At 40.7% G+C, this 24,557-nt stretch overlaps 1 protein-coding gene across 4 annotated transcripts; it reads left to right on the plus strand.

Annotated features, from left to right (window-relative positions):
- Positions 1-272: 272 nt before the first annotated feature.
- rwdd3 (RWD domain containing 3) lies at positions 273-9,964 on the plus strand. 4 transcript variants are annotated; one of them, XM_038269218.1, is made up of 5 exons: positions 273-490; positions 5,077-5,309; positions 5,374-5,595; positions 8,105-8,220; positions 9,548-9,964. In XM_038269218.1, exons 1-5 carry the CDS (start codon positions 406-408, stop codon positions 9,558-9,560), a joined length of 669 nt encoding a protein of 222 aa, XP_038125146.1. In that variant the 5' UTR covers positions 273-405; the 3' UTR covers positions 9,561-9,964. The 4 variants fall into 4 exon arrangements, with proteins under 4 accessions (XP_038125146.1, XP_038125145.1, XP_038125144.1 ...); XM_038269217.1 differs by having other exon boundaries at positions 274-490; positions 5,377-5,595; positions 9,541-9,964; XM_038269216.1 differs by having other exon boundaries at positions 274-490; positions 5,080-5,309; positions 9,541-9,964.
- Positions 9,965-24,557: the final 14,593 nt, after the last annotated feature.

The following is a 24,557-nucleotide window of genomic DNA, read 5'->3' on the forward strand; positions in this document are numbered from 1 at the left end:
ATGCTCTCCAACTAGTTTGCCAACCTCCATAAAACACTAAGAGAAGAAGAAGAAGAGCGTCCAGTTTTAGCCAGTTGGGGCGTCGAAATATCATCACGGTCTCAGGGTGAGTGGTTGTGAATTTTGATCCGCAGATATTTGCTGTTTCTAACTCATTTCTCTTTCTGCTGCAGCTGGAAAAAAAACAGGACTGAATGAATCCTGGAAACATTTTGAACAGAAAACCGGCATCATCAGGGGCAGCTAAGTGGGGTCCTTTTGAGCTCCTAAACAGGAAGTTGGTTGCGAAGCTAAAGCAGCTGCAGAATGTTTACTGGAACGAAGAGTATCCACCATCAAATAGGAGTATATGAAATTAGATGCATTTAAAGGAGGAGGCGGAGCGTGAGAGGGTTTCTGTTCATCATGGCGGACGCGGCGATGGAGGAAGTTTCAGTTTTATCATCCATTTACTGCAGGGATGGAGAGCTGCAGGTGGTTCAGCAGTCTGGTACTGTGGCTAACTGTGCTTAGCTATATGTGTTTTTATTTATGTTTAACCCCTTCATCTAGTCTGACATGTAGTGATGGTTAATGAGGCATCTAGAAGCCAAACTACTAATGCTGCGTTGATCCTGTCTCAGAATACTGACACCTGCTGGACATTTAGAGACACTGCAGGCAGCTGATTGGACAGACTAAATTGTTTGATCTGATGACCTGGAACAATGATCTCATTGAAGTTATTGGAGGTTATATTCTATTATTTCATATCTATGTTTAAATTGAAAATATCTTTGATAGTTTTAGATGCAGCCAATAAATAATGCAAACATTTATCATAACGTTAAAATTTAGGGGAAAATATGGGGATGCTTGTGGACTAAGATTTAAAATCATTTTTTAAAACAATAAGTGCAGTAAAAACCGTAAATAAACTAAGAGTCAATTAGAAATTAACTTTAATTCAGATAAGTTGAGTGATAACTGAGAGGAAAAGGATGACAGAAGGAGAAAATAAAAATAAAAACGTTCCTATTCCTTATAGGCTCCAACATTCTGGATCATTTAAAAAAAAAAAACAAAAAGACTTTTTTTTTAGCAGATGCATCATGTTGACAGATACGTTTTTAAACCCAGTTTAGTGAGTCAGTCAGTTAGGAACCACTCCTGGATCGGTCACATTATTTTCATGGAAATGATTATCACTCATCGGTTATAAATAATCGTCAACTAATGCAGTTAATCCTTAACTGGAGTATAGAGACAGTAAAACATGCCTTTAGCTGACCGAGTGACCTTTTTAGAGCAGCAATTATACCAAAATTATAAAAAAACAACAACGTGACATCCAGGACCAGATTGTCACATTGTTTCAGGTATTCCCCCCCCCCCCCGATCACAGAGGAACAAAATACCTCCTCTCTTCAGCCAGTGATCAATCCCTCCTTTAACGGCCGACCTTCAGAATTATAGACAGGTTTCAGATATTACAGGCTAACAATGGAACCAAACGACCCATTCATCGGTTCCCATTTGCATGTTTCCAAGCGATACCAGGCTTTGTCTATATAAGACTCAAACTCACTGCGGATCCAGACATTTGAACTGAGAAAGCTTCCTGGAGAGGAGGAGAAACGTCTTAAAATCTTGGAAACCAAGTCCATTGAATTGTTTTTTTCAAACTTTTGCGGAATCTGGTTTGTTACAAGAAGAAGCTATGTTTGTCTACAGACACCCTCACATAGGGGAATGGTGTGGCCTTGCAGGTGAAACAGGCTGAGTGAAAACTTTTATAGTGAGTAAATAGCTTAAATTAAAATATGAAATAAGAGGGGAAAAAAAGTATGTGTCATTCATCTAGAGGAGCAGAGAAATCCCAGAATGCTTTGCAAGAGCTCTCCTCTCAAGGTATGGGATTTGTTTTGAGGGTGAGAAAGAACTAAAGGTGCAGGCAGCGTGCGGGGAGGCAGGGTCATGTGACCAACGAGAGTGAAAAGTAGTGATCATCTGCAGGAGTGAAAGTAGCTTTAAATTCTTCAAGAGTATAAAACAAAAAAAAATGTTTATTGGCCAATATGTATTTATTTATTTAATTCAGTTTATTTCTATTGCACCAATTCACCACACGTCATCTCAACAATAATACATTTATTAGAACACTCTGTGTACGTTTTCTTTTCTTCAGATCGAGACCAATAAAACCAATATATCTATATAAATATACTAAACATATATGAATGACTTCATAGGGGTCTGATATATAAAATACTCTGCAGATCCAGTAATCCAGACCTTGATTTTTAAAAACTATGTAAACTAAAATGTTGAAATATTCAAAGGAAACGGAGAAAATGTTTTAGTAAAAATACAGGAAAACATTTCATTCTTATTTGAATAGAAAGAAGCAGCAACTGTGAGAGAAAAATAAACAGAGATGATCAATAAGCATTTCTAGCTGGAGCTTTATGAACAAATAAACTGAGCAGAAATTTATTCTGGAAATAATTTGGTGGAAATTAATATCACTTCATTCTCGTAATATTGCAACTTTATTCTCATCATATTATTACATTTTTATCGTAATTTACGACTTTATTCTTGTAATATTACAACATTATTCTTGTAATATTACGACTTTATTCTCATAACGTTATAACTTTTTTCTAATGTTGCAACTTTATTATCATATAAAAAAAAAATCTCTAGCCTGGTCCTAATACTCTGTCATGGAATAAAGCATATTGACAGGTGAAATTTATTTTTTTGTATTAAATGTAAATACTGATCAATATTTTAAATTTTCTCATATTTCCTGCTCTGTCAGCCTAATTCGTGTTTTACAGGCTCTATTCTCTGGTTTACCATTAATCAACTACTGAATTAATCTGATTGTTTTAGCCCTAAATAAAATTAAAAAAACTTATCAAGAGTTGAAATGTCTTTTAAGTATTTATTAATTTTGAGAGAAAAAGTAGTCAAAGACGATCTATAAGCCTTTTTATCTGTCGCTTTATCAAAAAATTAACTGTGAGCAGAAAAATATTCTGATCATAATTTAGTAGAAAAAGTTTAGTAGAAAAGTTTTTCAATGACCTCTGCTGATTTGGACGTGATAACAGCGAGGCTAAAGCAGGTTTAGATGGTGTTTATCAGCCACATATAGTTTCTTAGTATCGAGGGCAGTCGGCCGTACGATGATCAGGGTGGAACACGAGTTCAAGGATCGGAGAAAGACAGATTTCTGCACGAGCTCAGTTGAAGGTGTGCAGATTTAACAATGGCACATTCCTCTCATAAAGTTTGTAACCGTGCACCTGTTGGCTCAGCAGCTGTACCGTCTTTAAACCTGGTACAGAGTACCGGACCGTTCCGCCTTCCTTTAACCACTGGTCATCTATGCCAACTTCACTGGCTGTTTCTCAATTCACTAGAACACGAGTACGGACTTGTGTCCTCGCCAGTGTTGGGCACGTTACTTTGAAAAAGTAATTAGTTATATTTACTAGTTACTTTTCCCAAAAAGTAACTGAGTTACTAACTGAGTTACTCCACAATAAAAGTAACTAGTTACTAGTAAAAGTAACTATTGCGTTACTTTTGCGTTTCTCGCCCCCGTAACCCTCACCACCCAGCCCCCACCTTCTCGCCGTGTGTTTCCAAAGCCAGCTGAATAGAGCGGACAACAAAGACAAGAACCTGCAGAGAGTTTTGCATTTATTGCAACTCAACGTAAATTACATCAAGGGGAACGTGATGTGAAGTTTTTTAACAGGACATTCAGATCTGGTGAAATTAATAACTGGGGATGTCTAATTCTGAAATCCTGTGTGTTTGGGTTGTTATAGATACTGCAACATCCATCCATCCATCCATCCATCCATCCATCCATCCAGATGTATACTCTGTGTATGACATAAGATATGGATCTCCATCCCGGCCACAAAGGCCATCAAATAATGTTTAAAATAAAAAATACAGTAGGTTGAAAAGGCAGAGTATCCATCCATCCAGATTTCTCCATACAGGCTATCATTTGATCGTTCACGCTCTCCATAGTTCTCCTGTGGCGCGAGCACAGGGTGGCTGTTGCGCGCCTTTAGCGAGCATGCGCGTTTCCTGTCGCTTGCGTGGTGAATCATGCCGCCTGCGCTGTGCGGAGATGCAGGGGAAACCGTATCTGATGGGGAAACGCAGCTCTACGTAACACCGGTATTTCCATGTGAAAAACGCTGTTCTGCTGCTGGAGTCCTCCTCACTCTCCATCTCTCTGTGTGTGCTGTACGTTAACACCCGCCAGCAGAAACACCCACCTACCCAACTGACAGACGGAATCTCACTATTCTTCAGCCATTCTCATCCTCCCTCCTCTCATGTCAAGGCACGCACGAGTCCTATCATGAAAAAAGGTTCATTGTGCGACCTGAGCAACGCGCAGTAATGTGGTGTCGGCAATGGTCACTGCGTTATAGTTACAGTCAAAGTAATTAGTTAGATTACTTGTTACTAAAAAAAGTAACAGCGTTAGTAACGCAGTTACTTTCAACGCTGTTAGTCCCATCACTGGTCCTCGCCAAGTCTGTTTCTTAACAAAAACCCAGGAAGGTCTGGACTCTGGGAGAAAAGAAGCACGCGGCATAAATCTGGGTCACCTGGAACATCTAATGGGAGAATAATGATGAACACAGTCAGATAAATCAACATTTTGCCAAATAAAACCATCAAACCTTCATCAGAGCCAGCGGTCCTTCACACATGGCTGTGCCGAGAGAGCCGCTGCAGACGGGTTTACGCTAACCGTCCGCAGTAAGCAGGGCTAACGTTAGCCCTGCTTACTGCGGACGGGCTAACGTTAGCCCTGGCTGCCGTTACCCCCAGAGCTCTACTGGTTGTCGCGGTTCTCTCGTCTTTGAATTTTTTTTTTTTTTAATTAAATATGACCCAAACGATTGAGAAGCTGATCAGACAGCAGAACCTTTAGCATTAGCTTGGATGTAGAAGGAGGTTCATCCCTTTAATCATGCAATGACCTGACACTGCAGGAATCCTTATGTCCTAAAATGCCAGACGTTACAGATGTGGTCTTGTTCCTTGCAGCAGAGGATGGGCTGGTGGTCCAGCTGAATTGTGCTTCTGGAAGAGACGGGAAGCTGGATGTGGGCGTGGTCTTCCATCTAGACCCCGCCTACCCGTCCCGTCCTCCTCACATCTCCGTCTCCTCCACCAGCCTGTCTAAGGCTCAGTGTTTCCACATCAGGCAGAAGCTGAAGGCTCGCGCTGCAGAGCTCCCCCAGGAACCGATGCTCCACCAGCTGCTGCAGTACCTGCAGGTAAAGGCTTTGGATACGGATCAGAGGGTTTTATTGGAAGTGACTGGCTCGGTTCTGATCTCAGCAGGACTGTCTGGACCCGGCTGAGATGGGAGGAGAGGAGGAGGCAGCAGAGGAGAGAGAACAGCAGCGGTGGACAGCAGTTCTACTGCTGGATCACATCAGATCCAGAAACCACTACATCAGCCTGCTGGAGCACTGGAGCCAGCAGCTGCAGGTCGCTGGCAGGATTTTACTGGGACACAGTATCCTGATAGTCCTACTGGGAGGACGATCGGACATCAAGGTGATTAATCGGCAGCTATGAAACAAGCTAAAGATGAACATGGGGAAACTAATGGCTCCTTAACTGATCATTGTCATCAGTTTAAAAGAGCTTTCTGCTGTTTATTTTTTATACTCAATTTTGTTATCAAAATCACACAATTTAAAGACGGGTTTTAAAAAGAGAGATCATATCTCCTATCCTGGCTTCTCTTCATTGGCTTCCTGTTAAATCCAGAATAGAATTTAAAATCCTCCTTCTCACATATAAAGCCTTAAATGGCCAAGCTCCATCTGATATCAGAGATCTGATGGTCATTGATGGGACTAACGGCGTTACTAACGCCGTTACCTTGTTTTAGTAACGAGTAATCTAACTAATTACTTTGACTGTAACTATAACGCAGTTACCATTGCCGACACCACATTACTGCGCGTTGCTCAGGTCGCACAATGAACCTTTTTTCATGATAGGACTCGTGCGCGCCTTGTCATTAGAGAGGGGAGGATGAGAATGGCTGATGTATGGTGAGATTCCGTCTGTCAGTTGGGTAGGTGGGTGTTTCTGCTGGCGGGTGTTAACGTACAGCACACACAGAGAGATGGAGAGTGAGGAGGACTCCAGCAGCAGAAAAGCGTTTTCCACATGGAAATACCGGTGTTACGTCGAGCTGCGTTTCCCCATCAGATACGGTTTCCCCTGCATCTCCGCACAGCGCATGCGGCACGATTCACCACGCAAGCAACAGGAAACGCGCATGCTCGCTAAAGGCGCGCAACAGTCGCCCTGTGCTCGCGCCACAGGAGAACTATGGAGAGCGTGAACGATCAAATGATAGCCTGTATGGAGAAAGGGAGAAATATGGATGGATGGATGGATGGATGGATGGATGGATGGATGGATGGATGGATGGATGGATGGATGGATGGATGGATGGATGGATGGATGTACTACCATTCAAAAGTTTGGGGTCACATTGAAATGTCCTTATTTTTGAACGAATAGCACTGTACTTTTCAATGAAGATAACTTTAAACTAGTCTTAACTTTAAAGAAATACACTCTATACATTGCTAATGTGGTAAATGACTATTCTAGCTGCAAATGTCTGGTTTTTGGTGCAATATCTACATAGGTGTATAGAGGCCCATTTCCAGCAACTATCACTCCAGTGTTCTAATGGTACAATGTGTTTGCTCATTGGTTTAGTAGGCTTATTGATGATTAGAAAACCCTTGTGCAATCATGTTCACAAATCTGAAAACAGTTTAGCTCGTTACAGAAGCTACTAAACTGACCTTCCTTTGAGCAGATTGAGTTTCTGGAGCATCACATTTGTGGGGTCAATTAAACGCTCAAAATGGCCAGAAAAAAGAGAACTTTCATCTGAAACTCCACAGTCTATTCTTGTTCTTAGAATTGAAGGCTATTCCATGCGAGAAATGGCTAAGAAATTGAAGATTTCCTACAACGATGTGTAACTAAATTTTAAATGTTTATCTTAAATAACAGCATTTGATTCACACAGCAACAGTCACTCAATCAACTTGTCCATTGTGTTTTCCTCTCTAAGATAAGGATTTCTAGGCTCCTTAGTGGACCACATGGGAAAAAAGAGTAAAAAAAAAAAAAAAAAAAAAAAAAATTGGCCTCAAAAATGCACTTAAAGGGGAACACCTTTTTTTTTTCCATTGGCTCCTTGATTTTCCGTTATTCCATCATGTTCTACTCACCCATATGAGTTTTGTGTCATTTGGAGCCGTTCTGAAGATATTCCGTTAGGTTATATCCAAGTAACGTCTTCCTATGGGCAACGACTTGAAGGCACAAACTAAACTGTTCATCATTTATTCTTAATGGTACGCCGGCATTCAGAACATGGAGGCCAATCACTGTCCCCCAGACATCCACCGTTAGATTATTGATATTTATATCTTTTAAAAACAAAGCGGCGCCTGTATGACGTCATCCAGACTGGAGTAGTGACAGGCAGCCCGGGCCACAGGCGGCCACGCTCTACCCCTTCTATTCATTCTAGCTAATCTGAATCGTTCAATTCCATTTGGAGAGCGAGATCATCTGTGGTAGCAGCACTAGACATCTTCCAGGCATGTGAGGAAAACTAGCAGCAGTTCAGCGGACAGGATGAATGAACGGTAGCCAGCGCGTGGATGATGTCATACACACGCTGCTTTGTTTTAACAGATATAAATATAAAAATATAACCGCAGACCACAGTGATTGGCCTCCATGTTCTGAATGCTGGCGTACCATAAAGAATAAATGATGAACAGTTTAGTTTGTGCCTTCAAGTCGTTGAAAGCACAGACCTGCTCTAAAGAAGCTCTAACCATCTGCAGAGGTTTTTCACAGCAGCTGGAGCTCCTCCTACTTGATGATGCGGTCCAGGATGTAAACACTGCATCTGAACTGCTGAGCGGTGAACTAGCTGCAGGAAAATAAATGTTTAATCTGTTCCTCTTTGTTAAAATCAGTAATTGGACCTGTTCTTATATCATTTTCTTTTCAGGAGTTTTGCCGCCGGTTGAAGACTGTTAAGGTAGACGTAGACTCTTCAGGCAAGAAATGCAAAGAGAGGATGATGAAGGTCTTGGCTGAAACGCCGTCTCCTCCTGGTCAGCACAGGTCTGCATCAGAGAGACTGAGTCTCGACCTGTTTTGGACTCTCACAGGGTTCCCAGGGTCCTTAAAAAGTCTCAAAAGGCATTGAATTCTTCAAAATAAAACTAAGGCCTTAATTGGTATTAAAATGTCATAAATCAGTCTTTCGTAGGTCTTAATTTTTAAAACATCATAAATAGGATTATTTTTATTACGATTTATTTTTGTAATCTAAATAAAACGTTAAAATTGACTTTTTTTATTATAAAAAAAAATATATCGGCTCTCCATTATTGGTTCCGTCCCGATAGCAGAACCAATAAAAGCGTTGTTGCGGCCGCAACATTTGGGAGACGCTCCATTAACTTTTTGTCTGGAAAATATGAGCAAGTGTAAATGTAACGAAAATTGTCTCCAGCCAAGAGTTTTCTCCATGGCTAAAACCAGGGAACATACATGAGGCACAGTGGATTTTGTTCAAGAAGTCATTCAAGCTCGGAACGATGGGAATTAAGGCAGTGGAGTCGCATGCGAAGCACGAAACACAAAGCGTCAAAATGGAGTTACCGAGAAACGGGTCTTTCTCAGTTTAGTTCCACCCTTGTCTCTGCAACGCCTCCACTTATCACCAGATCAAACATACTAAGAAAACCATACAAAGAAAAATAGCTGCAAAAAAGACTTAGCACTCGTTATGTTGTGGCTTTAAAACTGATTTGTTTTATTCCCTGCTAAAACAAAGTTTGTGAATTCAGTTAAATAATTGTTCAAATATATCTGTCATTTGTGTGTTTTTAGCTTTCTTCCTGTATGGGGAGCTTTTCAAAATGTGAAACTTTGGCGCAGTGGTTTATGTTAAAATAAACCTTTGGGTTAAGTTGTCGCAAGCAGGTTTCACTGCAAAAAAATCTAAATCTAGGTAAGTCATTTTTTCTTAAAATAAGTGCATATGTTCTTGAATTGAAAATGTAAAAGACATTTTTCCAATGGAACAAGACAATTTACACTTAACATAAGAAAACACAATTGCTTCGTCTTATTTCAAGTGCATATTATCTAATTATCTTATTTTAAGAGTAAAAATATTCATTCCATTGGCAAATTATCTAATTTACCTACTCAAATTAAGGGTGAATACACTTAATTTAAGACATTTTTACTTTACTTTACTTTATTTTACTTTATTTAAGACTTATTTCTAGATCGTTTTTGCACTGTTTTCTTGTGTTTGTTGTGAATTTGGACTTAAATTTTAATTTCAAGTGGCATTAAAAAGTCTTGAATTGAACTTCCCTTATGCTGTAGGAACCCTGCTCTCATGCAGCGCCTCTTTCTGTCTGTCAGTTTTCAGGGCTTTGCAGTGAAGAGCTACACGTCTTCATCAGAGCTGAGCGCCGTCTTTGAGGAGCTGGACATGGCTGAGCTCTTCCTCCAGCTGCTTCCTTCCCTCAGTGGCTAACAGGCATCTGCTGGGTGCGGCCGTTCCTGTAGGACCCACGCTGCTGGAAGGAGTTTGGCTTTTTATTTTAGCCATCACTAAGTTCATAGTTTATTTAAAGGTTTTCTTTTGCTTGTTTCAAGCAACTTGTCATTAAATCTGCAAAGTCTGAACCATGAAATAGTTGAAAGAAAATTTAATATACATTTTTTAAAACTGGAATCTTTATTGAACAGAAAAAATAAAACATATGAATTTTGATATGTGTTTGAATCATTAATGATACATTATGAGGTATTTCACTTCAATTTAATAAATACTTAAAACACATTTGAACTCCTGAAAATGTTTATTTTATTTAGGGCTGAAAAAAATCGGATTAATCAATAATTGAAATAATCGTCAGTTAATTCAGTATTCGATTAATCTTTAACTTGAGTGTAGAGACTGTAGAACATGATTTTAGCTGACAGAACAGCAATTATAAGAAAACCCAAAAAATATATAGATATGTTGCATTTCATATTAAAAAAATGTTTTTCATCCGTCAATCTGCTCCATCTCAAAGGTTTTTCAGCCAATAGTACTAATGGAGCGCTCTGAAACTAACAGTATTAGCCAATCAGAAGAAGAAGGGGGGGTTGCTGTTCCTGCGGTCCCAACACACTAAACGTTACGGCAGGAGCTGATTTACCAGCGTCAATAACTGACCGTGTGAGAGATCATATCTCCTATCCTGGCTTCTCTTCATTGGCTTCCTGTTAAATCCAGAATAGAATTTAAAATCCTCCTTCTCACATATAAAGCCTTAAATGGTCAAGCTCCATCTGATATCAGAGATCTGATTGTTCCTTATGTTCGTAACAGAGCACTTCGCTCTCAACCTGCAGGTTTACTAGTGGTTCCTAGAATTTCTAAAAGTAGAATGGGAGGCATATCTTTTAGTTATCAGGCTCCTCTCCTGTGGAACCAACTACCAGTTTTAGTCAGTGAGGCAGACACCCTGTCTACTTTTAAGGCTAGGCTTAAAACTTTCCTTTTTGATAAAGCTTCTAGTTAGAGTGGCTCAGGTTATCCTGAGCTATCTCTATAGTTGGCACCATTAATACGCCCCATGTTGCAGGCACCTTCAAAATTTCCGTGGGGAATTATCTACTTCTATATGATGCAGCTCTGCAATTCTAAATGACATTGAAAAGCTAATGGCAGAACTGTCGGTCACTACACCTGCAGCTGGTGAGCAGAATCCAGAGGACACTGGTTTTATATGCTGTCATTTCATTAGAGTTATGCTGCATTCACACTGCAAGCGATGGAAGCAGCAAAAGCAGATGGTTTCAATGCAAAGGTTGACGCACTTTAGAGGCTTTAGAGCAGCAGAAGCAGCGAACATTGAAGCTTCTGAGGCGTGTGACACTCTCCGCGAGCAGCAGATTATGGAGCTGGAAAAATAGTATTCTAGCTGCTGGACGCGCCGCATCAACCAATGAGAGAAGCTGATCTGGGAGCTGGCAGGGAGTCAGACACATCACTGCTGATGCAGAGCGCTATGATCACTCCTCTGAGACAGTTTATTAACGCCTAAATTAACTTCAAATGTAGAAACCTGCCGGCAGAATATGTTGGCTTTTATTATCCTAGCAGTTTGTAGCACAGACCTGAAAAACGCTAACACCTACTTCCAGCCGCCACCAACAGTAGGGGAAAACCCCCAAGAGGCGAGTGGGCCTGAGGCAGCTGCTGCTGGGGATTCCCAGTGACAGCGCAACGCCGGTATGTGGGGGTCTGAGCGGCTCCCACAGAGAAATAATCTTTGAAGGCAGGATAGTAATCTGGATGAACTGACTGCACAGACCATGTTTTCAGGAGGACTTTCTCACTTCAACATAGATTGTAACTACTTTTTACCCGCTGATCACTTCTTTCCTGCTCAGAGTTCGTCCTGTGTGAACGTAGCACTAGAGATTAAAGTCCAGACATTTTTTATAAAATGGATAGATCCATTAGATTGCACCAAAAATGATCTGTTTCCCTGAAAATGTTCCACAGCAGTCTGAAGCTTTCTAAGCCTTCTCTTTTTATCTCATTAGACACCTTGGCGAACCCCCCTCCCTCTGGATCAGATTCTCTCTCTACACCAGTAAGGACCACATAGGAAGAAGGGAGGAAGGGATGAAGCTATTAGGGGATCAAGGATTAAAAGTATAAGTGGGTGAAGGGGGTTAGGGATGAAGGATAAAGGGATGACGGGATGAAGAGAGAGAGATGAAGGGAGGAAGCTTATGGGGTGATGAAGGGGATTTGAGGATAAAGGGAGGAAGGGATGAGGAAAAGCACTTCAGCACTACCATCATGTTTACTTCCATAAACACAGAGCACGCTCACTACTTCACAAAAAAATGGAATTGAGCATTAAGGCGTGCAGTGTGAACGTAACCTCTGCCTTTATGAGCCTCTGAAAGTTCAGGTCCGAGTCCATCATGGCACCAAGATTTCAACCAAAATCAGTGGTTTCTAGCTGCAGGAGCTGAAGCTGGGAGCTCCTCCTTTGGTCCAAAGATTATTACCTCAGATTGGTTTTCAGTTGGAGAAAATCCTGTAAAATATTGATCTAATCTAAGCATCCAGCCAATGGTCTGATGGGTTCATAGTCTCCTGGTGACATTCGGATATAAAGCTGTGTGTCGTCTGCATACTGATGCTAACTGATCTGGTTATTTGGGACAAATTGAGCGAAGGGGAGCATGTAGATGTTGAATAGGAGGAACCCCAGAGTGGAGCCTTGAGGGACCCCACATGTGATTTTCCCGGTTTCTGATTTAAAGTTCCCTACTGACACGTAGAAGTCCCTGTCCTTCAGGTATTCAAACCAGTCCAGTGCTGAACCAGAAAGACCCACCCAGTTTTCTAGATGCTCCACTAAAATCGAGTGAGCAACAGAATCAAACGCTGCGCTGAGGTCCAATAATACCAGCACTGAGGTTCTTCCACAGTCTGACTTTATACGGATGTCATTGAGCTTAATCAGGGCAGTCTCTGTACTGTGGTTGGCATGGAAACCTGACTGGAAGACATCAAAGCAGCTGGTCATTGTTAAGAAGGCATTTAACTGGTGAAACACAACTTTTTCAATAATCTTACCGATGAAGGTGAGGTTAGAGATGGGTCTGTAGTTCCGCATGACCAAGTCAAGTTTGTCTAAGTTTCTCTTTTTTATCAATGGTTTTATAATTGCTGTTTTTAAGGCTCAGGGGAAAACACCTGACATGAGGGATGTGTTTATGATTTGAATCAAATAGACTCTAAAACGGGCAAAACCTTTATAATAAAACCTGCAGAACAATTTATTCTAAACTTTTAAAGTTTATTTGGAAGAATTTAATTTATTCTAACTGGTGACAGCGATGGTACTATCATGGGCGTAGGTTTGCATAGGGACCATAGGGACCTGTCCCTACCAACATTTCTATGTGAATAACATGTTTATAATTTATAATACAGCGTTGTTGCAGCAGTCACTTCTTTTTCTATTGCAGCTCTGCTGCCTGGTAAGCTGCTGCTGCCGCTCCAGTTGAGTCCCTGCCTGGTCTTTCCTGTCCCTTTCACTTAGCAGCACACACATCTGTGCTGAGCTGTTTAACTCCATTCTCATTCTTTGTTCTGCCTTAAAATCGTGGGGAAGCTGCTGTTCCACCCGTTGCATTTCTGAATTCTCCCGAGTGGCGCCCGACTTTACACTAGTAAATAAAGTGAATGTGATTGGTTGTTTATCAGGGGGCGGGATTGTTGTGGCTGAAGGTTCACAAGCAAGTTTGGTTGTGGCCGGTTTGTCGGAAGCATCTTGCTAACCAGTTAGCAACTTAGTGCTAGTAGGTTCCCAATGGGAAATTTCATTGGGACCAAGTAGCACTAAATTGGTGACTTAGAAACGACACTGTCAAGGAACGCTATGGACAGCGGAAACATGCAAGAGGAGGAGAGTTTAGTGTCGGAGGTCGTGGATGAGTCTCCTCCGTCATCCATTTTTTATTTAGAGGAGGAAAGCGGGGACGAAGATGTTGTGGAAGAGGACGCCAGGGCGGCAGAAGCTTGGTTTGGTGTAGAAGGCTTCCAGCTGTTTGAGCCCTTGCCTCGCACGCTGCCAGTTCTGTTAGAGTCCATCCCTGTGAACACTGGGACGGAACTCAATGGGAAAGGAAAGGATTCTGATTTCAACCGTTGCGTATATTAGCTGCGACATATGAATCAAGATGCTATGACCGAAAAGATCTGATTGACAGATGACCGCTGATATATGATTGGCTGAATTTAGGTGTTCAGGCTGTAGAACTAACTGGCATGCAGAAGATAATGAAAAAAAAAAACTGAAATTTTCTAACTTTTGGGACAATATGATCTGATAAAGGGTACATTTATATTCATGTTTATTCCAGAATGATTTGAAATTTAAATATGACCTCCCTACAACTTTAAGTTCCGCCTTGTCTCTTCCTGATTGGCTGTTTTCTAGTCTATATGTGTGCGTGCTTGGAGCCCGAAATTTATATTTTATTCCCGCTAGAATACCACGGTTAGTATAATTAATATTAGGCTACAAAAATAATCCCAGTTAAAAATCGAAATATTATCTACACTAAAATAGATGAAACCTGCTGATTGCACTTCTGTAAAGAAGTAGGAGTGTTTGGATTTGTGGAACCAATCATGGCATCTCAAATCAATATTTAATTCTGAATTATAATACATTTTATCAACAAAAACCTTTTTTTTTTCCTTTATGAAGCTAAATATTATTTGTCAGGCAGGAGTTCTGTAGACTGCTGGGAAAATGGACAAGCAAAGACTGTAAGCTATCAAACCTTCTGATTCTTAGCTACAGCCGACTTTATAAGAAAATCTGAGGGTTTCCCTTTTACCAATATTTCTTTGCTACTCTTTTCATTATTTGATGTCCCTTCAAGTATAAAGAGCAGGTTTTATTTATTTTATAGAGTAAAACAAAATGTAATGTTTAGATGGAATAAAATCCACTGAATACAGTATTTACAGTCCAGCTTCAATGTGTGGAAATCAAGTTAGGTTCAAGTTCATTTTCATGTTTTGGATGCTGTTATCTACACTTCAGGTGTATTATGTAAGAAATGTGTTCAGAATTTTACAATAAAATACATGAAATGGGCGACACAGAGTAACTACAGCTCAGATGTACAACTTGTTCAGTGAAGTATATATATTAAATGCTCAGTGTCAGTTCCTCTTCAAGTTCCAGTGCTCATGGAAATACGATATATTTATTTGCCTTCCCTTGAATGTATTATTCAGCATGATACAGAGAGAGCATGTTATATACAAAAATAAGAGTGGGTTTACCTCTGTTTACCTCTGCACAATTCTATATATTTAAAAGAAAACACAGGATAAATCCACATATAGCAGGAATATTTAGACTATATTTGGTTAAATAGGAACGTATTTACCTTCTGTCTTGGTCACTGGTAAGGTTAAATGCAAACCTTTTCAAAGTGGAAAAAGTCCTAATTCATCATTGATCAGAGCCAGTGATGCTTTTAACATTGATAAACAGCATCTAGTGAGTGTAGTGCTGATAAGATTAGTATAAATGTAGCAACATATGCTGCTTTTCTCTTTAAACGACATGCGTCCTCATGCTCACATCAAGCATTAAAAAAGCAGCATGCATATAGCAAAGGACCAATGACTTCAGACCAATGAAACTGAAGACCAATAGTGTCCTTACCAAAGCTGAGATCAAACCTACGCCCCTGGGTACTAGAGTTGACATTGATGGTTAGACTGCTTTTCTAATACGTTGTATTTTCTCAGTAAAGAACTTTGCAAAGTAATTTCAGGCCTTTTTAGATCAGAGTTGATTGGCTGCTGTGATACGAGGGTTTGATAACCTGTCAACTGTGGCAAAAAGGTGCAAGCATTGTTGATGTTTTTGGAGATAATCTCAGAGAAGAAAGATTCTCTTGCATCTTTTAGTTGCAAATTATATCTTTATAAATTTCATAGTAAACCCAGAGTCTATTCTTTCAACACCTTCCTTGAGCTTTCCTTAACTCCCTCTTTTCTCACTGCTGGAGCCTTGCCTCCATGGAGATTTCTTCTTCCCAGAGACAACCATCACTTTATCTGGAGCAATGATGTCTGCAACTTTAGAGTGGAAACTATCAACCAGCTCATCTACTGAGTTACAGGGTAAAGTGAAAGCAGAAGGGTAAGCCTGGGAAAAGTTATTCATTTTACTGTCCATGATAACCCACTTTTTTTACAATGTCTTTTTGCTAATTATATTAGTGAAATTTCCAACTTTGCTGATGATAAGGTCCAAAATATGTCCTGGATTATAAATTGGCTCTATAACATGTTGAGTCAAACCAAAACTTTATAGTTCAAACAGTTGTTTTGCACCTCTGTCTTCAGGGTGTCAGTATGACCATTAAATGAAACATTAAAGCAGCGCAAACCGAAACAGTGATCCTTTGAGCTTTCTAGAGCACCAGCAGTGGTGTCAAAAGTTCACACATTTGTTACTTCAGTAGAAGTATAGATACTGCAGTTTAAAATCATTCTGGTAAAAGTTGAAGTATCAACTTGACCTCTTTACTCAAGGAAAAGTGAAAAAGTATGTGCTCCAAAAACTACTTCAAGTATAAAAGTATAAAGTAACCTTAAAAAAAAACTGCCAGATGCCACTAAATGAATTGAAAGCTCAATTTCTAAAAATTCTCTGAGATAGGGCCAAGGATGAGGGAGGTCTTGTTGGTCTCCGTCTCCCGATACGCTCTCGCCTGTGTCCAACCTTTCAGACATTTCAACATCTTTTTCTGAATCCCACATTGTAGCATGGCATAGACAATTCACGTTAGCAGTTTGAAGAACACCTCCTTGCTTCTGATGATTTCCTTTAGCTAACCAATGAGTGTTTGCGTTCTATGACTCATCCAATCACACTAGTTTTCACTAGATGTGGATGGAGCCAATGATCTGCATTGGATGGAGCACATGACGGGAAATAAATATTTAGAAACATTAAACCAGGGGTAACCAATTAAAAATCAATTGGTTTGAATAAAGAAAATCATCAACCAGTAAAAGTCTGCAGACATTTTTAATGATCTGTTACTTTAAACAGAATTTAACACTGAAATAAATGATGTATTTATGCATTCATGTTATACAATGAATTTTGAAAAAAAAAATTGAAAAATATAGAAATTGCCAAAAATAGCATCCCATGCAATCTCAGAGGAGATGACTGTATTCCTGTATATCCATCAGTAGTTAAAGGTCAAGGTTCAGCAAATGCTAGTTCTGCCTGTAAAACAATGACAGCATAATTGTCTCTTTATGATCTGAAGCCTCATTTGGAGCTTTTAAACAGGATTTTGAAAAACATTGATAATTTGCTGCTTCAATATTGTAGATTTTTTTAGAATAAAAAGCTAGCAGATGTGAATAATCAAAAAATAACAGAAATACAATTATAGAGCATTAAGTATTGTAAGTAGGCCCACAATGTTTCTGAATAAATACATTTTTTCTGAGGACTCCTCTTCTCTATAAAGATAATCAAATAAAAAAATGTAATCTAGCAAAAAAAATAACTAAATTAAAGATTGATAGGTTAATCATTTCTAAAGCACAAAAATTAGTATATTGTAAATCCTCTAATATTGGCCGGTATTCCACTAATGGCTGGGTCTCTAATAACGGCCGGTCTGGGTGGAGGTAAATAATGGCCGGACTCTTCTACAGGCCGGGGCTATAATTAGAACCAACAATGTTGCTGGGCAGTCCTCAACAACTTGTGATAATAACATACAAGTACCACAGGGGGGCAATGTTTGCTAACGAATCCAAGCCGTTAGCATGGGAAGTCCCATCCTTACACAGAGATCGTGGCAGACAGTGCCGCAGACAGGAGGCCGGCTTGTTTGGTTTTTATGACCGAAATTGCAACTCGTGAAGTTGGACCAGCTAGAAGAGCGAGGTGGGCGAGAACGCTGGGACCCTTTTTCCACCTGGATCCCCGCTATTTTTCGCCGTCATGTCCCTCTGTTGTTGGACTAAAGTCGCCCCCACTCACTGCCTCGGCCGTATCTAGACCTACATCGTAGCTATAGCGCAGACCACGCTTCAATACTGAGCATAAATCAAAAATGTCTGCATCAAGCTCACGACGACACACTGGTGCAGGAGGAGAAACAGCCACACAATCGTTCTGATCTGAAAGACAAATGTGACCCTAGGTCTAAAGAAACACTCTAAACTCTTACAGGAAATTATTAACTCATAGCTCAACACTATTGAATTATTACAAAAAGAAAGTAAGTAGACCATAAAATAAATTAAAGAAAAAACTTGTAAAATGGAGGAACTAACCTAAAATTAAATTACAAAAACAAAATTAAATTGAGAAAAGTAAGTTGAGAAAACGGTAAAAGTATGTTGACGAGAAAAGCAAAGATGTGTTGATGAGTAAAGTATGTGGTGAGAGGGAAAGGTGACTTAAAGTGACTGAAGGATGAAGTGGGCGGACTGACCAGACGATATTTCCTTCCTGAAAAAGGCTTCTTCTTTTATATGGTAAAGATGAACAACCTTATTTTTTATTCATTTGAAACATTGAAACTTTTCCTTAAACTAACTATTGTTTTTTTTACTCCCTGCCCTTTAAACATGGACTCCCTGAACAGAGCCGCTCCTTGCTGAATTCAGACCTGGAGGAGTTGCCCCCCCTCCCATGAGGCCGCTGGAGGTGCTATCTGGTTGAGCATCACCAGATCAGCTGCTCATATTGGGGCAAATGTTGTTTTCATCTGAAACAGACTTATTTTAAAGGGGAAGCACTTTCCTCAAGAGTCAACTGAAATGTTAGAACATTTCATCTGAAGGATTACATAATAATCCTCATTTCCTTCCTGTTTTTCTGAAAGGCTGAGTTTTAAAGAAAGACACTTCTGCAGTTTAGGGAAAAACCCCTTCCAGCAGAGCTGAAACATTGAATGTCAGAAGGTTCTTCCCAACCAGGGGACTTTTCCAGCAGGTTTACTCCATGCAGTCCTAAGTGAATTAGTTCATTCATAAAACAGATGCTTTTCTGGTCAATGAAATGCAGTACCACCATGGTCATTAGAGCAGCTTTTGGGAGCTTTGGTAGTGGAAGATATGCTGGAAGATACAATCAGAATCTCCTTAAAGCTGGTTAGCAGAATAATCATGAACCACTCTAGAATGCTGTTTCCCTTGTAAAAAAACGAGATAGTCCATGTCCTTGGTTGCCTCTGCTGTGATGACTCCAGCCTCAGTGTCATCTGGTACCTATAGGCCTTCAGTCGGCATCCCTCAACCTAATATCTTCTTTTTATCCCTTGACCTCCAGCCCCCCCCCCCCCCCCCCCCAAAAAAAAAATATATATATACATGTATATATATATATATATATATATATATATATATATATTTTTTTTTTTTTTTTTTTTTTTTTTTTTTTCACAAGATCAATAGAGGCCAGGGTCTACCACACCAGGCAGGACCCCCGGTGCAGACTGTGCAAAGATGCCTCTGAAACAACACAGCACATAACAGCAGGGTGTAAAATGCAGGCAGGAAGTGCATACATGGAACGCCACAACCAGGTAGCTGTCATAGTGTACAGGAACATCTGCCATGAGTATGGGCTGGAAGTCCCAAGGTCAAAATGGAAGACACCTCCTAAGGTAGTTGAGAATGACCGAGCTAAGATCATATGGGACTTCAAGATCCAGACTGACAAACAGGTGATGGTTAACCAACCAGACATCGTGTTGATCGACAAACAGCAGAAGAAGGCAGTAGTGATAGATGTGTAGGGCTGCAACTAACGATTATTGTAAAAATCGATGAATTGGCCGATTATTTTTTCGATTAATCGATGAATCGGACAAAAAATATTCTTTATATCAACCTCTTTATTCCAAAATAAACATTTTAGACAGAACAAACAAGCACACAAGTACAGGTTGCTCATTAACTGTACTGGTGCAATATGAAAAATAAATGTTTGTGTTAAAAATACGCAAACTTACATGAGAAATGTAGCTGTACATCCACAAAATATAGGGCACTTTGTTTCATAAAGTGCAAAAAAAGAATTTTTTGTTTTTAAAAGCCCCTAAGGGGTTCAAACAATAGGTCCCCCCATTTCAACAAATGAGTTTTTTTTAGACTAGAAGAGTTCTGCCTTTTAAGACAGGAAAGTATAGCAGTTAAAGTTGCTACTTGAGAAAATACTGAACCATAGAGATAAAAATAGCCCTGTGATTCAAATTATAAATTGTATTTGGAATAAAAATGAGAGAACTAGGGGTGCTAAAAAACACATCCTCCAAAGACAGATATTTACATGGGAATGTGGCATATAATTAATTGACATATTACTGATCTTGCTGGATTTTATTCTGCTTTACTTCTATAAATTGCAGGATCTTCTTTACTTTATCTTTGCCAGAAGATTTAAACTTTAAAAGCCTATCCACATAATTTGCAAGTTAATTTATTTATAAAGTAAATATAAACGCTGCTTAAGCTAATTCAAATGAAATTAAAAGTAAAATAAGTAGCCAACCTTATCACTGTCTGTAACCTACTAACAAGGTAAGGAAAGCATCAGATGAGCTACCTGAGAAACTAACGTTACGTTTCCCCTTTAAAACGAAACAAACATGGTGGTTCCGTGCCATGTTAATTTGTTTTGACAAAAGTTACATGTTACGACTTTTTTCACTTTACAAAGCGCAGGCTATTTTAATTATTGTGATCAATTTGCGCCATCAATCCTGGCGCATGCGCGCTTCATTTGCAGTCTGGACGCTGAGGGTAAACATCCTGCGGCTCTGACTGCAGCGCTGAGAGGGACTCCTGCGGGAGAACGGGGTTGGGGTGGGGGAGGCGCCCCACGGCAGAGTAGGAACGATTCATGCTTTCACGTAAGAGTCTCCAAAAGCCGCCAGTGACACCGCAAAAAGTCGCCAGATTTGTCGCTAGTCGCTTTTTTGAAAAATAGTCGCTGGAGGGGTCTGAAAAGTTGCTGAGTTGGCAACACTGCACCTGCGGCGCTGAATCGCTCTGCCGTATTTTTTTTTCTTACCCCGTTTCAGTCAAGTGGATGTGATGATGGCGGCGGATTACGCATTAATCGCGCGACACAACTAATCAATGATGAAATTCGTTGCCAACGCTTTTAAAACCCGATTTTTATCGCTTTCATCGATTCGTTGTTGCAGCCCTATAGATGTGGCAATCCCAAGCGACAGCAACATCAAGAAGAAAGAACACGAGAAGCTTGAGAAATACCAAGGGCTGAAGGAGGAGCTAGAAAAGTGGAAAGTGTGGAAAGTAAGAGTAGCAGTGGTGCCAGTGGTAATTGGAGCACTGGGGGCTGTGACCCCCAAACTGGGAGAGTAGCTACAGCAGATTCCAGGTAAAACATCAGAGGTCTCTGTCCAGAAGAGTGCAGTCCTAGGAACAGCTAAGATACTGCGCAGAACCCTCAAACTCCCAGGCCTCTGCTAGAGGACCCGAGGATGACACATACCACCCCACCAGGGGGGAGAAAACAGTTTATATATATATTTGGGTGTCCCCCTTTAGCATTACTCTATAACCACAGCTCTGCCATGTTTACATCATCATTAGCCATTCAGATTCAATATGCATTTAATTACTAGTCAAAATAGGGCATAAAGCATGAAAATAAAATATATCATCCAGGGGCGGAGCTAGCTGGGAGGCCAGGGGTAGCCATGGCCATCCTTAGCCAATCATTGGCCACCCCTGTGGCAACCCCTTCCAGTTTTTCCCTCTAACACAGAAGGTGGCAGCAGTAATACTCTCAAGTCGAATGTTTTGACTTATTTAACATTTTATTTTTTCATATATTAACAGTTACTTGAGAACAAAAAAATTGTGGATAATTGTGCACATCAATATACTAACTTTAAAACATACAGAATTCTTGCTCTTTCAGAATTAGATTTTGTGTTATGGAGTAAAGACAAAGTTATGCCTTTGCAAGTCACCTCGGAATCCTCAGTGAAATCAGAGATAAATAATTAATTTAATAATAAAGGGGTAGTTTGCAGCCGAATGTGAGGCAGCCAGGATGAGGATCAGCACCTCCAAATCCGAGGCCTTGGTTCTCCACTGGAGAAAAGTGGACTTCCCTCTTCAGATCAGTGGAGAGTCCTTGTCTCAAGTGGAGGAGTTCAAGTATCTCGGGGTCTTGTTCAGGAGTGAGGGACAGAGCGTTAGATCGATAGATGGATCGGTGCGGCATTGGCAGTGATGAGGTCGCTGAGTCGGACTGTCATGGTGAAGAGGGAGCTGAGTCGGGGGGGTAAAGCTCTAGATTTACCCATCGATCTACGTTCCCTCCCTCACCTGTGGTCATGAGATCTGGGTAATGACCGAAAGGACAAGATCGCAAATACAAGCGGCCAAAAAGAGTTTCCTTTGCAGGTTGGCTGGGCGCACCTTTCCATATCCGGTGAGGAGGTCAGTTACCCAGGAAGAGCTCAGTTACCCAGGAGGAGCTCAGTTACACAGGAAGAGCTCAGTTACCCAGGAGGAGCTCAGTTACCCAGGAGGAGCTCAGTTACCCAGGAAGAGCTCAGTTACCCAGGAGGAGCTCAGTTACCCAGGAGGAGCTCAGTTACCCAGGAAGAGCTCAGTTACCCAGGAGGAGCTCAGTTACCCAGGAAGAGCTCAGTTACCCAGGAGGAGCTCAGTTACCCAGGAGGAGCTCAGTTACCCAGGAAGAGCTCAGTTACCCAGGAGGAGCTCAGTTACCCAGGAGGAGCTCAGTTACCCAGGAAGACCTCAGTTACCCAGGAGGAGCTCAGTTACCCAGGAGGAGCTAATTTCCCAGGAGGTGCTCAGTTACCCAGGAGGAGCTCAGTTACTCAGGAGGAGCTAATTTCCCAGGAGGTGCTCAGTTACCCACGAGGAGCTCAGTTACCCAGGAGGAGCTAATTTCCCAGTAGGAGCTCAGTTACCTAGGAGGAGCTCAGTTACCCAGGAGGAGCTAATTTCCCAGGAGGAGCTAATTTCCCAGGAGGACCTCAGTTACCCAGGAGGAGCTCAGTTACCCAGGAGGAGCTCAGAGTAGAGTCCTTCATGTCGAAAGGAGCCAGCTGAGGAGGCTCAGGCATCTGTTCCTGATAAAGGATAATAAAGTATAATGGAAGGATAATAAAGTAATTAATTTAATGTAGATATTAGTACATGTTAGTATTGATTTTACACAGAAAGATTATTTATAAAAGTAGGTAAGTAATGACAATGAATAAGATGATCGCCCCAGAACTTAAACCTGAAAGAATTTTGTCCACTACAACTTTAATTTTGACAGCATGGATGTTTAAATATATGTGTCTACAGGTCCTTCTCAAAATATGTGCATATTGGGATAAAGTTAATTATTTTCCATAATGTAATGATAAAACTTGAACATTCGTATATTTTAGATTCATTGCACACTAAATGAAATATTTCAGGTCTTTTATTGTCTTAATATGGATGATTTTGGCATACAGCTCATGAAAACCCCAAATTCCTATCTCACAAAATTAGCATATCATTTAAAAGGTCTGTAAACGAGCTATGCACCTAATCATCTGAATCGACAAATGGACTCTAAACACCTGCAAAAGATTCCTGAAGCATTTAAAACTCCCAGCCTGGTTCATCACTCAGAAGCCCAATCAGGGGGAGACCTGTGGAAGCAGTGGACTGAGTCTGGAGTAGAAACATCCAGAGCCACCGTGCACAGGCGTGTGCAGGAAATGGGCTACAGGTGCCGAATTCCCCAGGTCAGCCACTTTAGAACCAGAAACAGCATCAGAGGCGCCTGACCTACAGAGAAGCAGCTCTGGACTGTTGCTCAGTTTTACATGTCATTTGGAAATCAAGGTGCCAGAGTCTGGAGGAAGACTGGGGAGAAGGAAATGCCAAAATGCCAGAAGTCCAGAGTCAAGTAGCCACAGTTAGTGATGGTCTGGGGCGCCATGTCAGCTGCTGGTGTTGGTCCACTGGGTTTTATCAAGGGCAGGGTCAATGCAGTTATCAGGAGATTTTGGAGCACTTCATGCTTCCATCTGCTGAAAAGCTTGATGGAGATGAAGATTTCATTTTTCAGAACCACCTGGCACCTGCTCACAGAGCCAAAACCACTGGTAAATGGTTTACTGGCCTTGGTATCACTGGGCTCAATTGGCCTGCCAACTCTCCTGACCTGAACCCCATAGAGAATCTGTGGGATATTGGGAAGAGAAAGTTGAGAGACTCAAGACCCAACACTGTGGATGAGCTAAAGGCTAAACGCTATGGAAGCATCCTGGGCCTCCATAACACCTCAGCAGGCTGATAGCCTCCATGCCACGCCGCATTGAAGCAGTCATTTCTGCTAAAGGATTCCTCACCAAGTATTGAGTCCATAACTGTACAGAATAATTTGAAGGTTGACTTTTTTGTATTAAGAACACTTTTCTTTTATTGGTCCGATGAAATATGCTGATTTTGTGAGAAAGGGATTTTGGGTTTTCATGAGCTGTATGTCAAAATCATCCGCATGAAGACAAAAAAAGACCTGAAATATTTCAGTTAGTGTTCAATGAATCTAAAATATATCAATGCTCACCTTTTATCATTACATTATGGAAAATAATGAATTTTATCACGATAGGCTAATATTTTGAGAAGGACCTGTATTTGTTAGCAAAGCCTGTATGAAAGTATATTTAGTGTTTATTTAGAAAATATGGACATTATGCTTATTCCTGTTGGATCGGTGTAGATTAACCCCGAGGTTCTGGTGCCTATCCGCTTTCAGCCACCCCTCAGTGTACATTGGTTATTT

Source organism: Cyprinodon tularosa, unplaced genomic scaffold (genome assembly GCF_016077235.1).
Source record: "Cyprinodon tularosa strain WSP-4 unplaced genomic scaffold, ASM1607723v1 ctg724, whole genome shotgun sequence".
NCBI lineage: Eukaryota > Metazoa > Chordata > Actinopteri > Cyprinodontiformes > Cyprinodontidae > Cyprinodon > Cyprinodon tularosa.

What these genes read in the sequence shown, in the direction of transcription:
- rwdd3 (XM_038269215.1), top strand. Translation starts at nt 406, where the DNA reads ATGGCGGACGCGGCGATGGAGGAAGTTTCAGTTTTATCATCCATTTAC. An exon ending in GCAGGTGGTTCAGCAGTCTG is followed by an intron (nt 491 to 5,076) that starts GTACTGTGGCTA and finishes TGTTCCTTGCAG; the next exon opens with CAGAGGATGGGCTGGTGGTC. An exon ending in TCTCCTCCTGGTCAGCACAG is followed by an intron (nt 8,221 to 9,540) that starts GTCTGCATCAGA and finishes TCTGTCTGTCAG; the next exon opens with TTTTCAGGGCTTTGCAGTGA.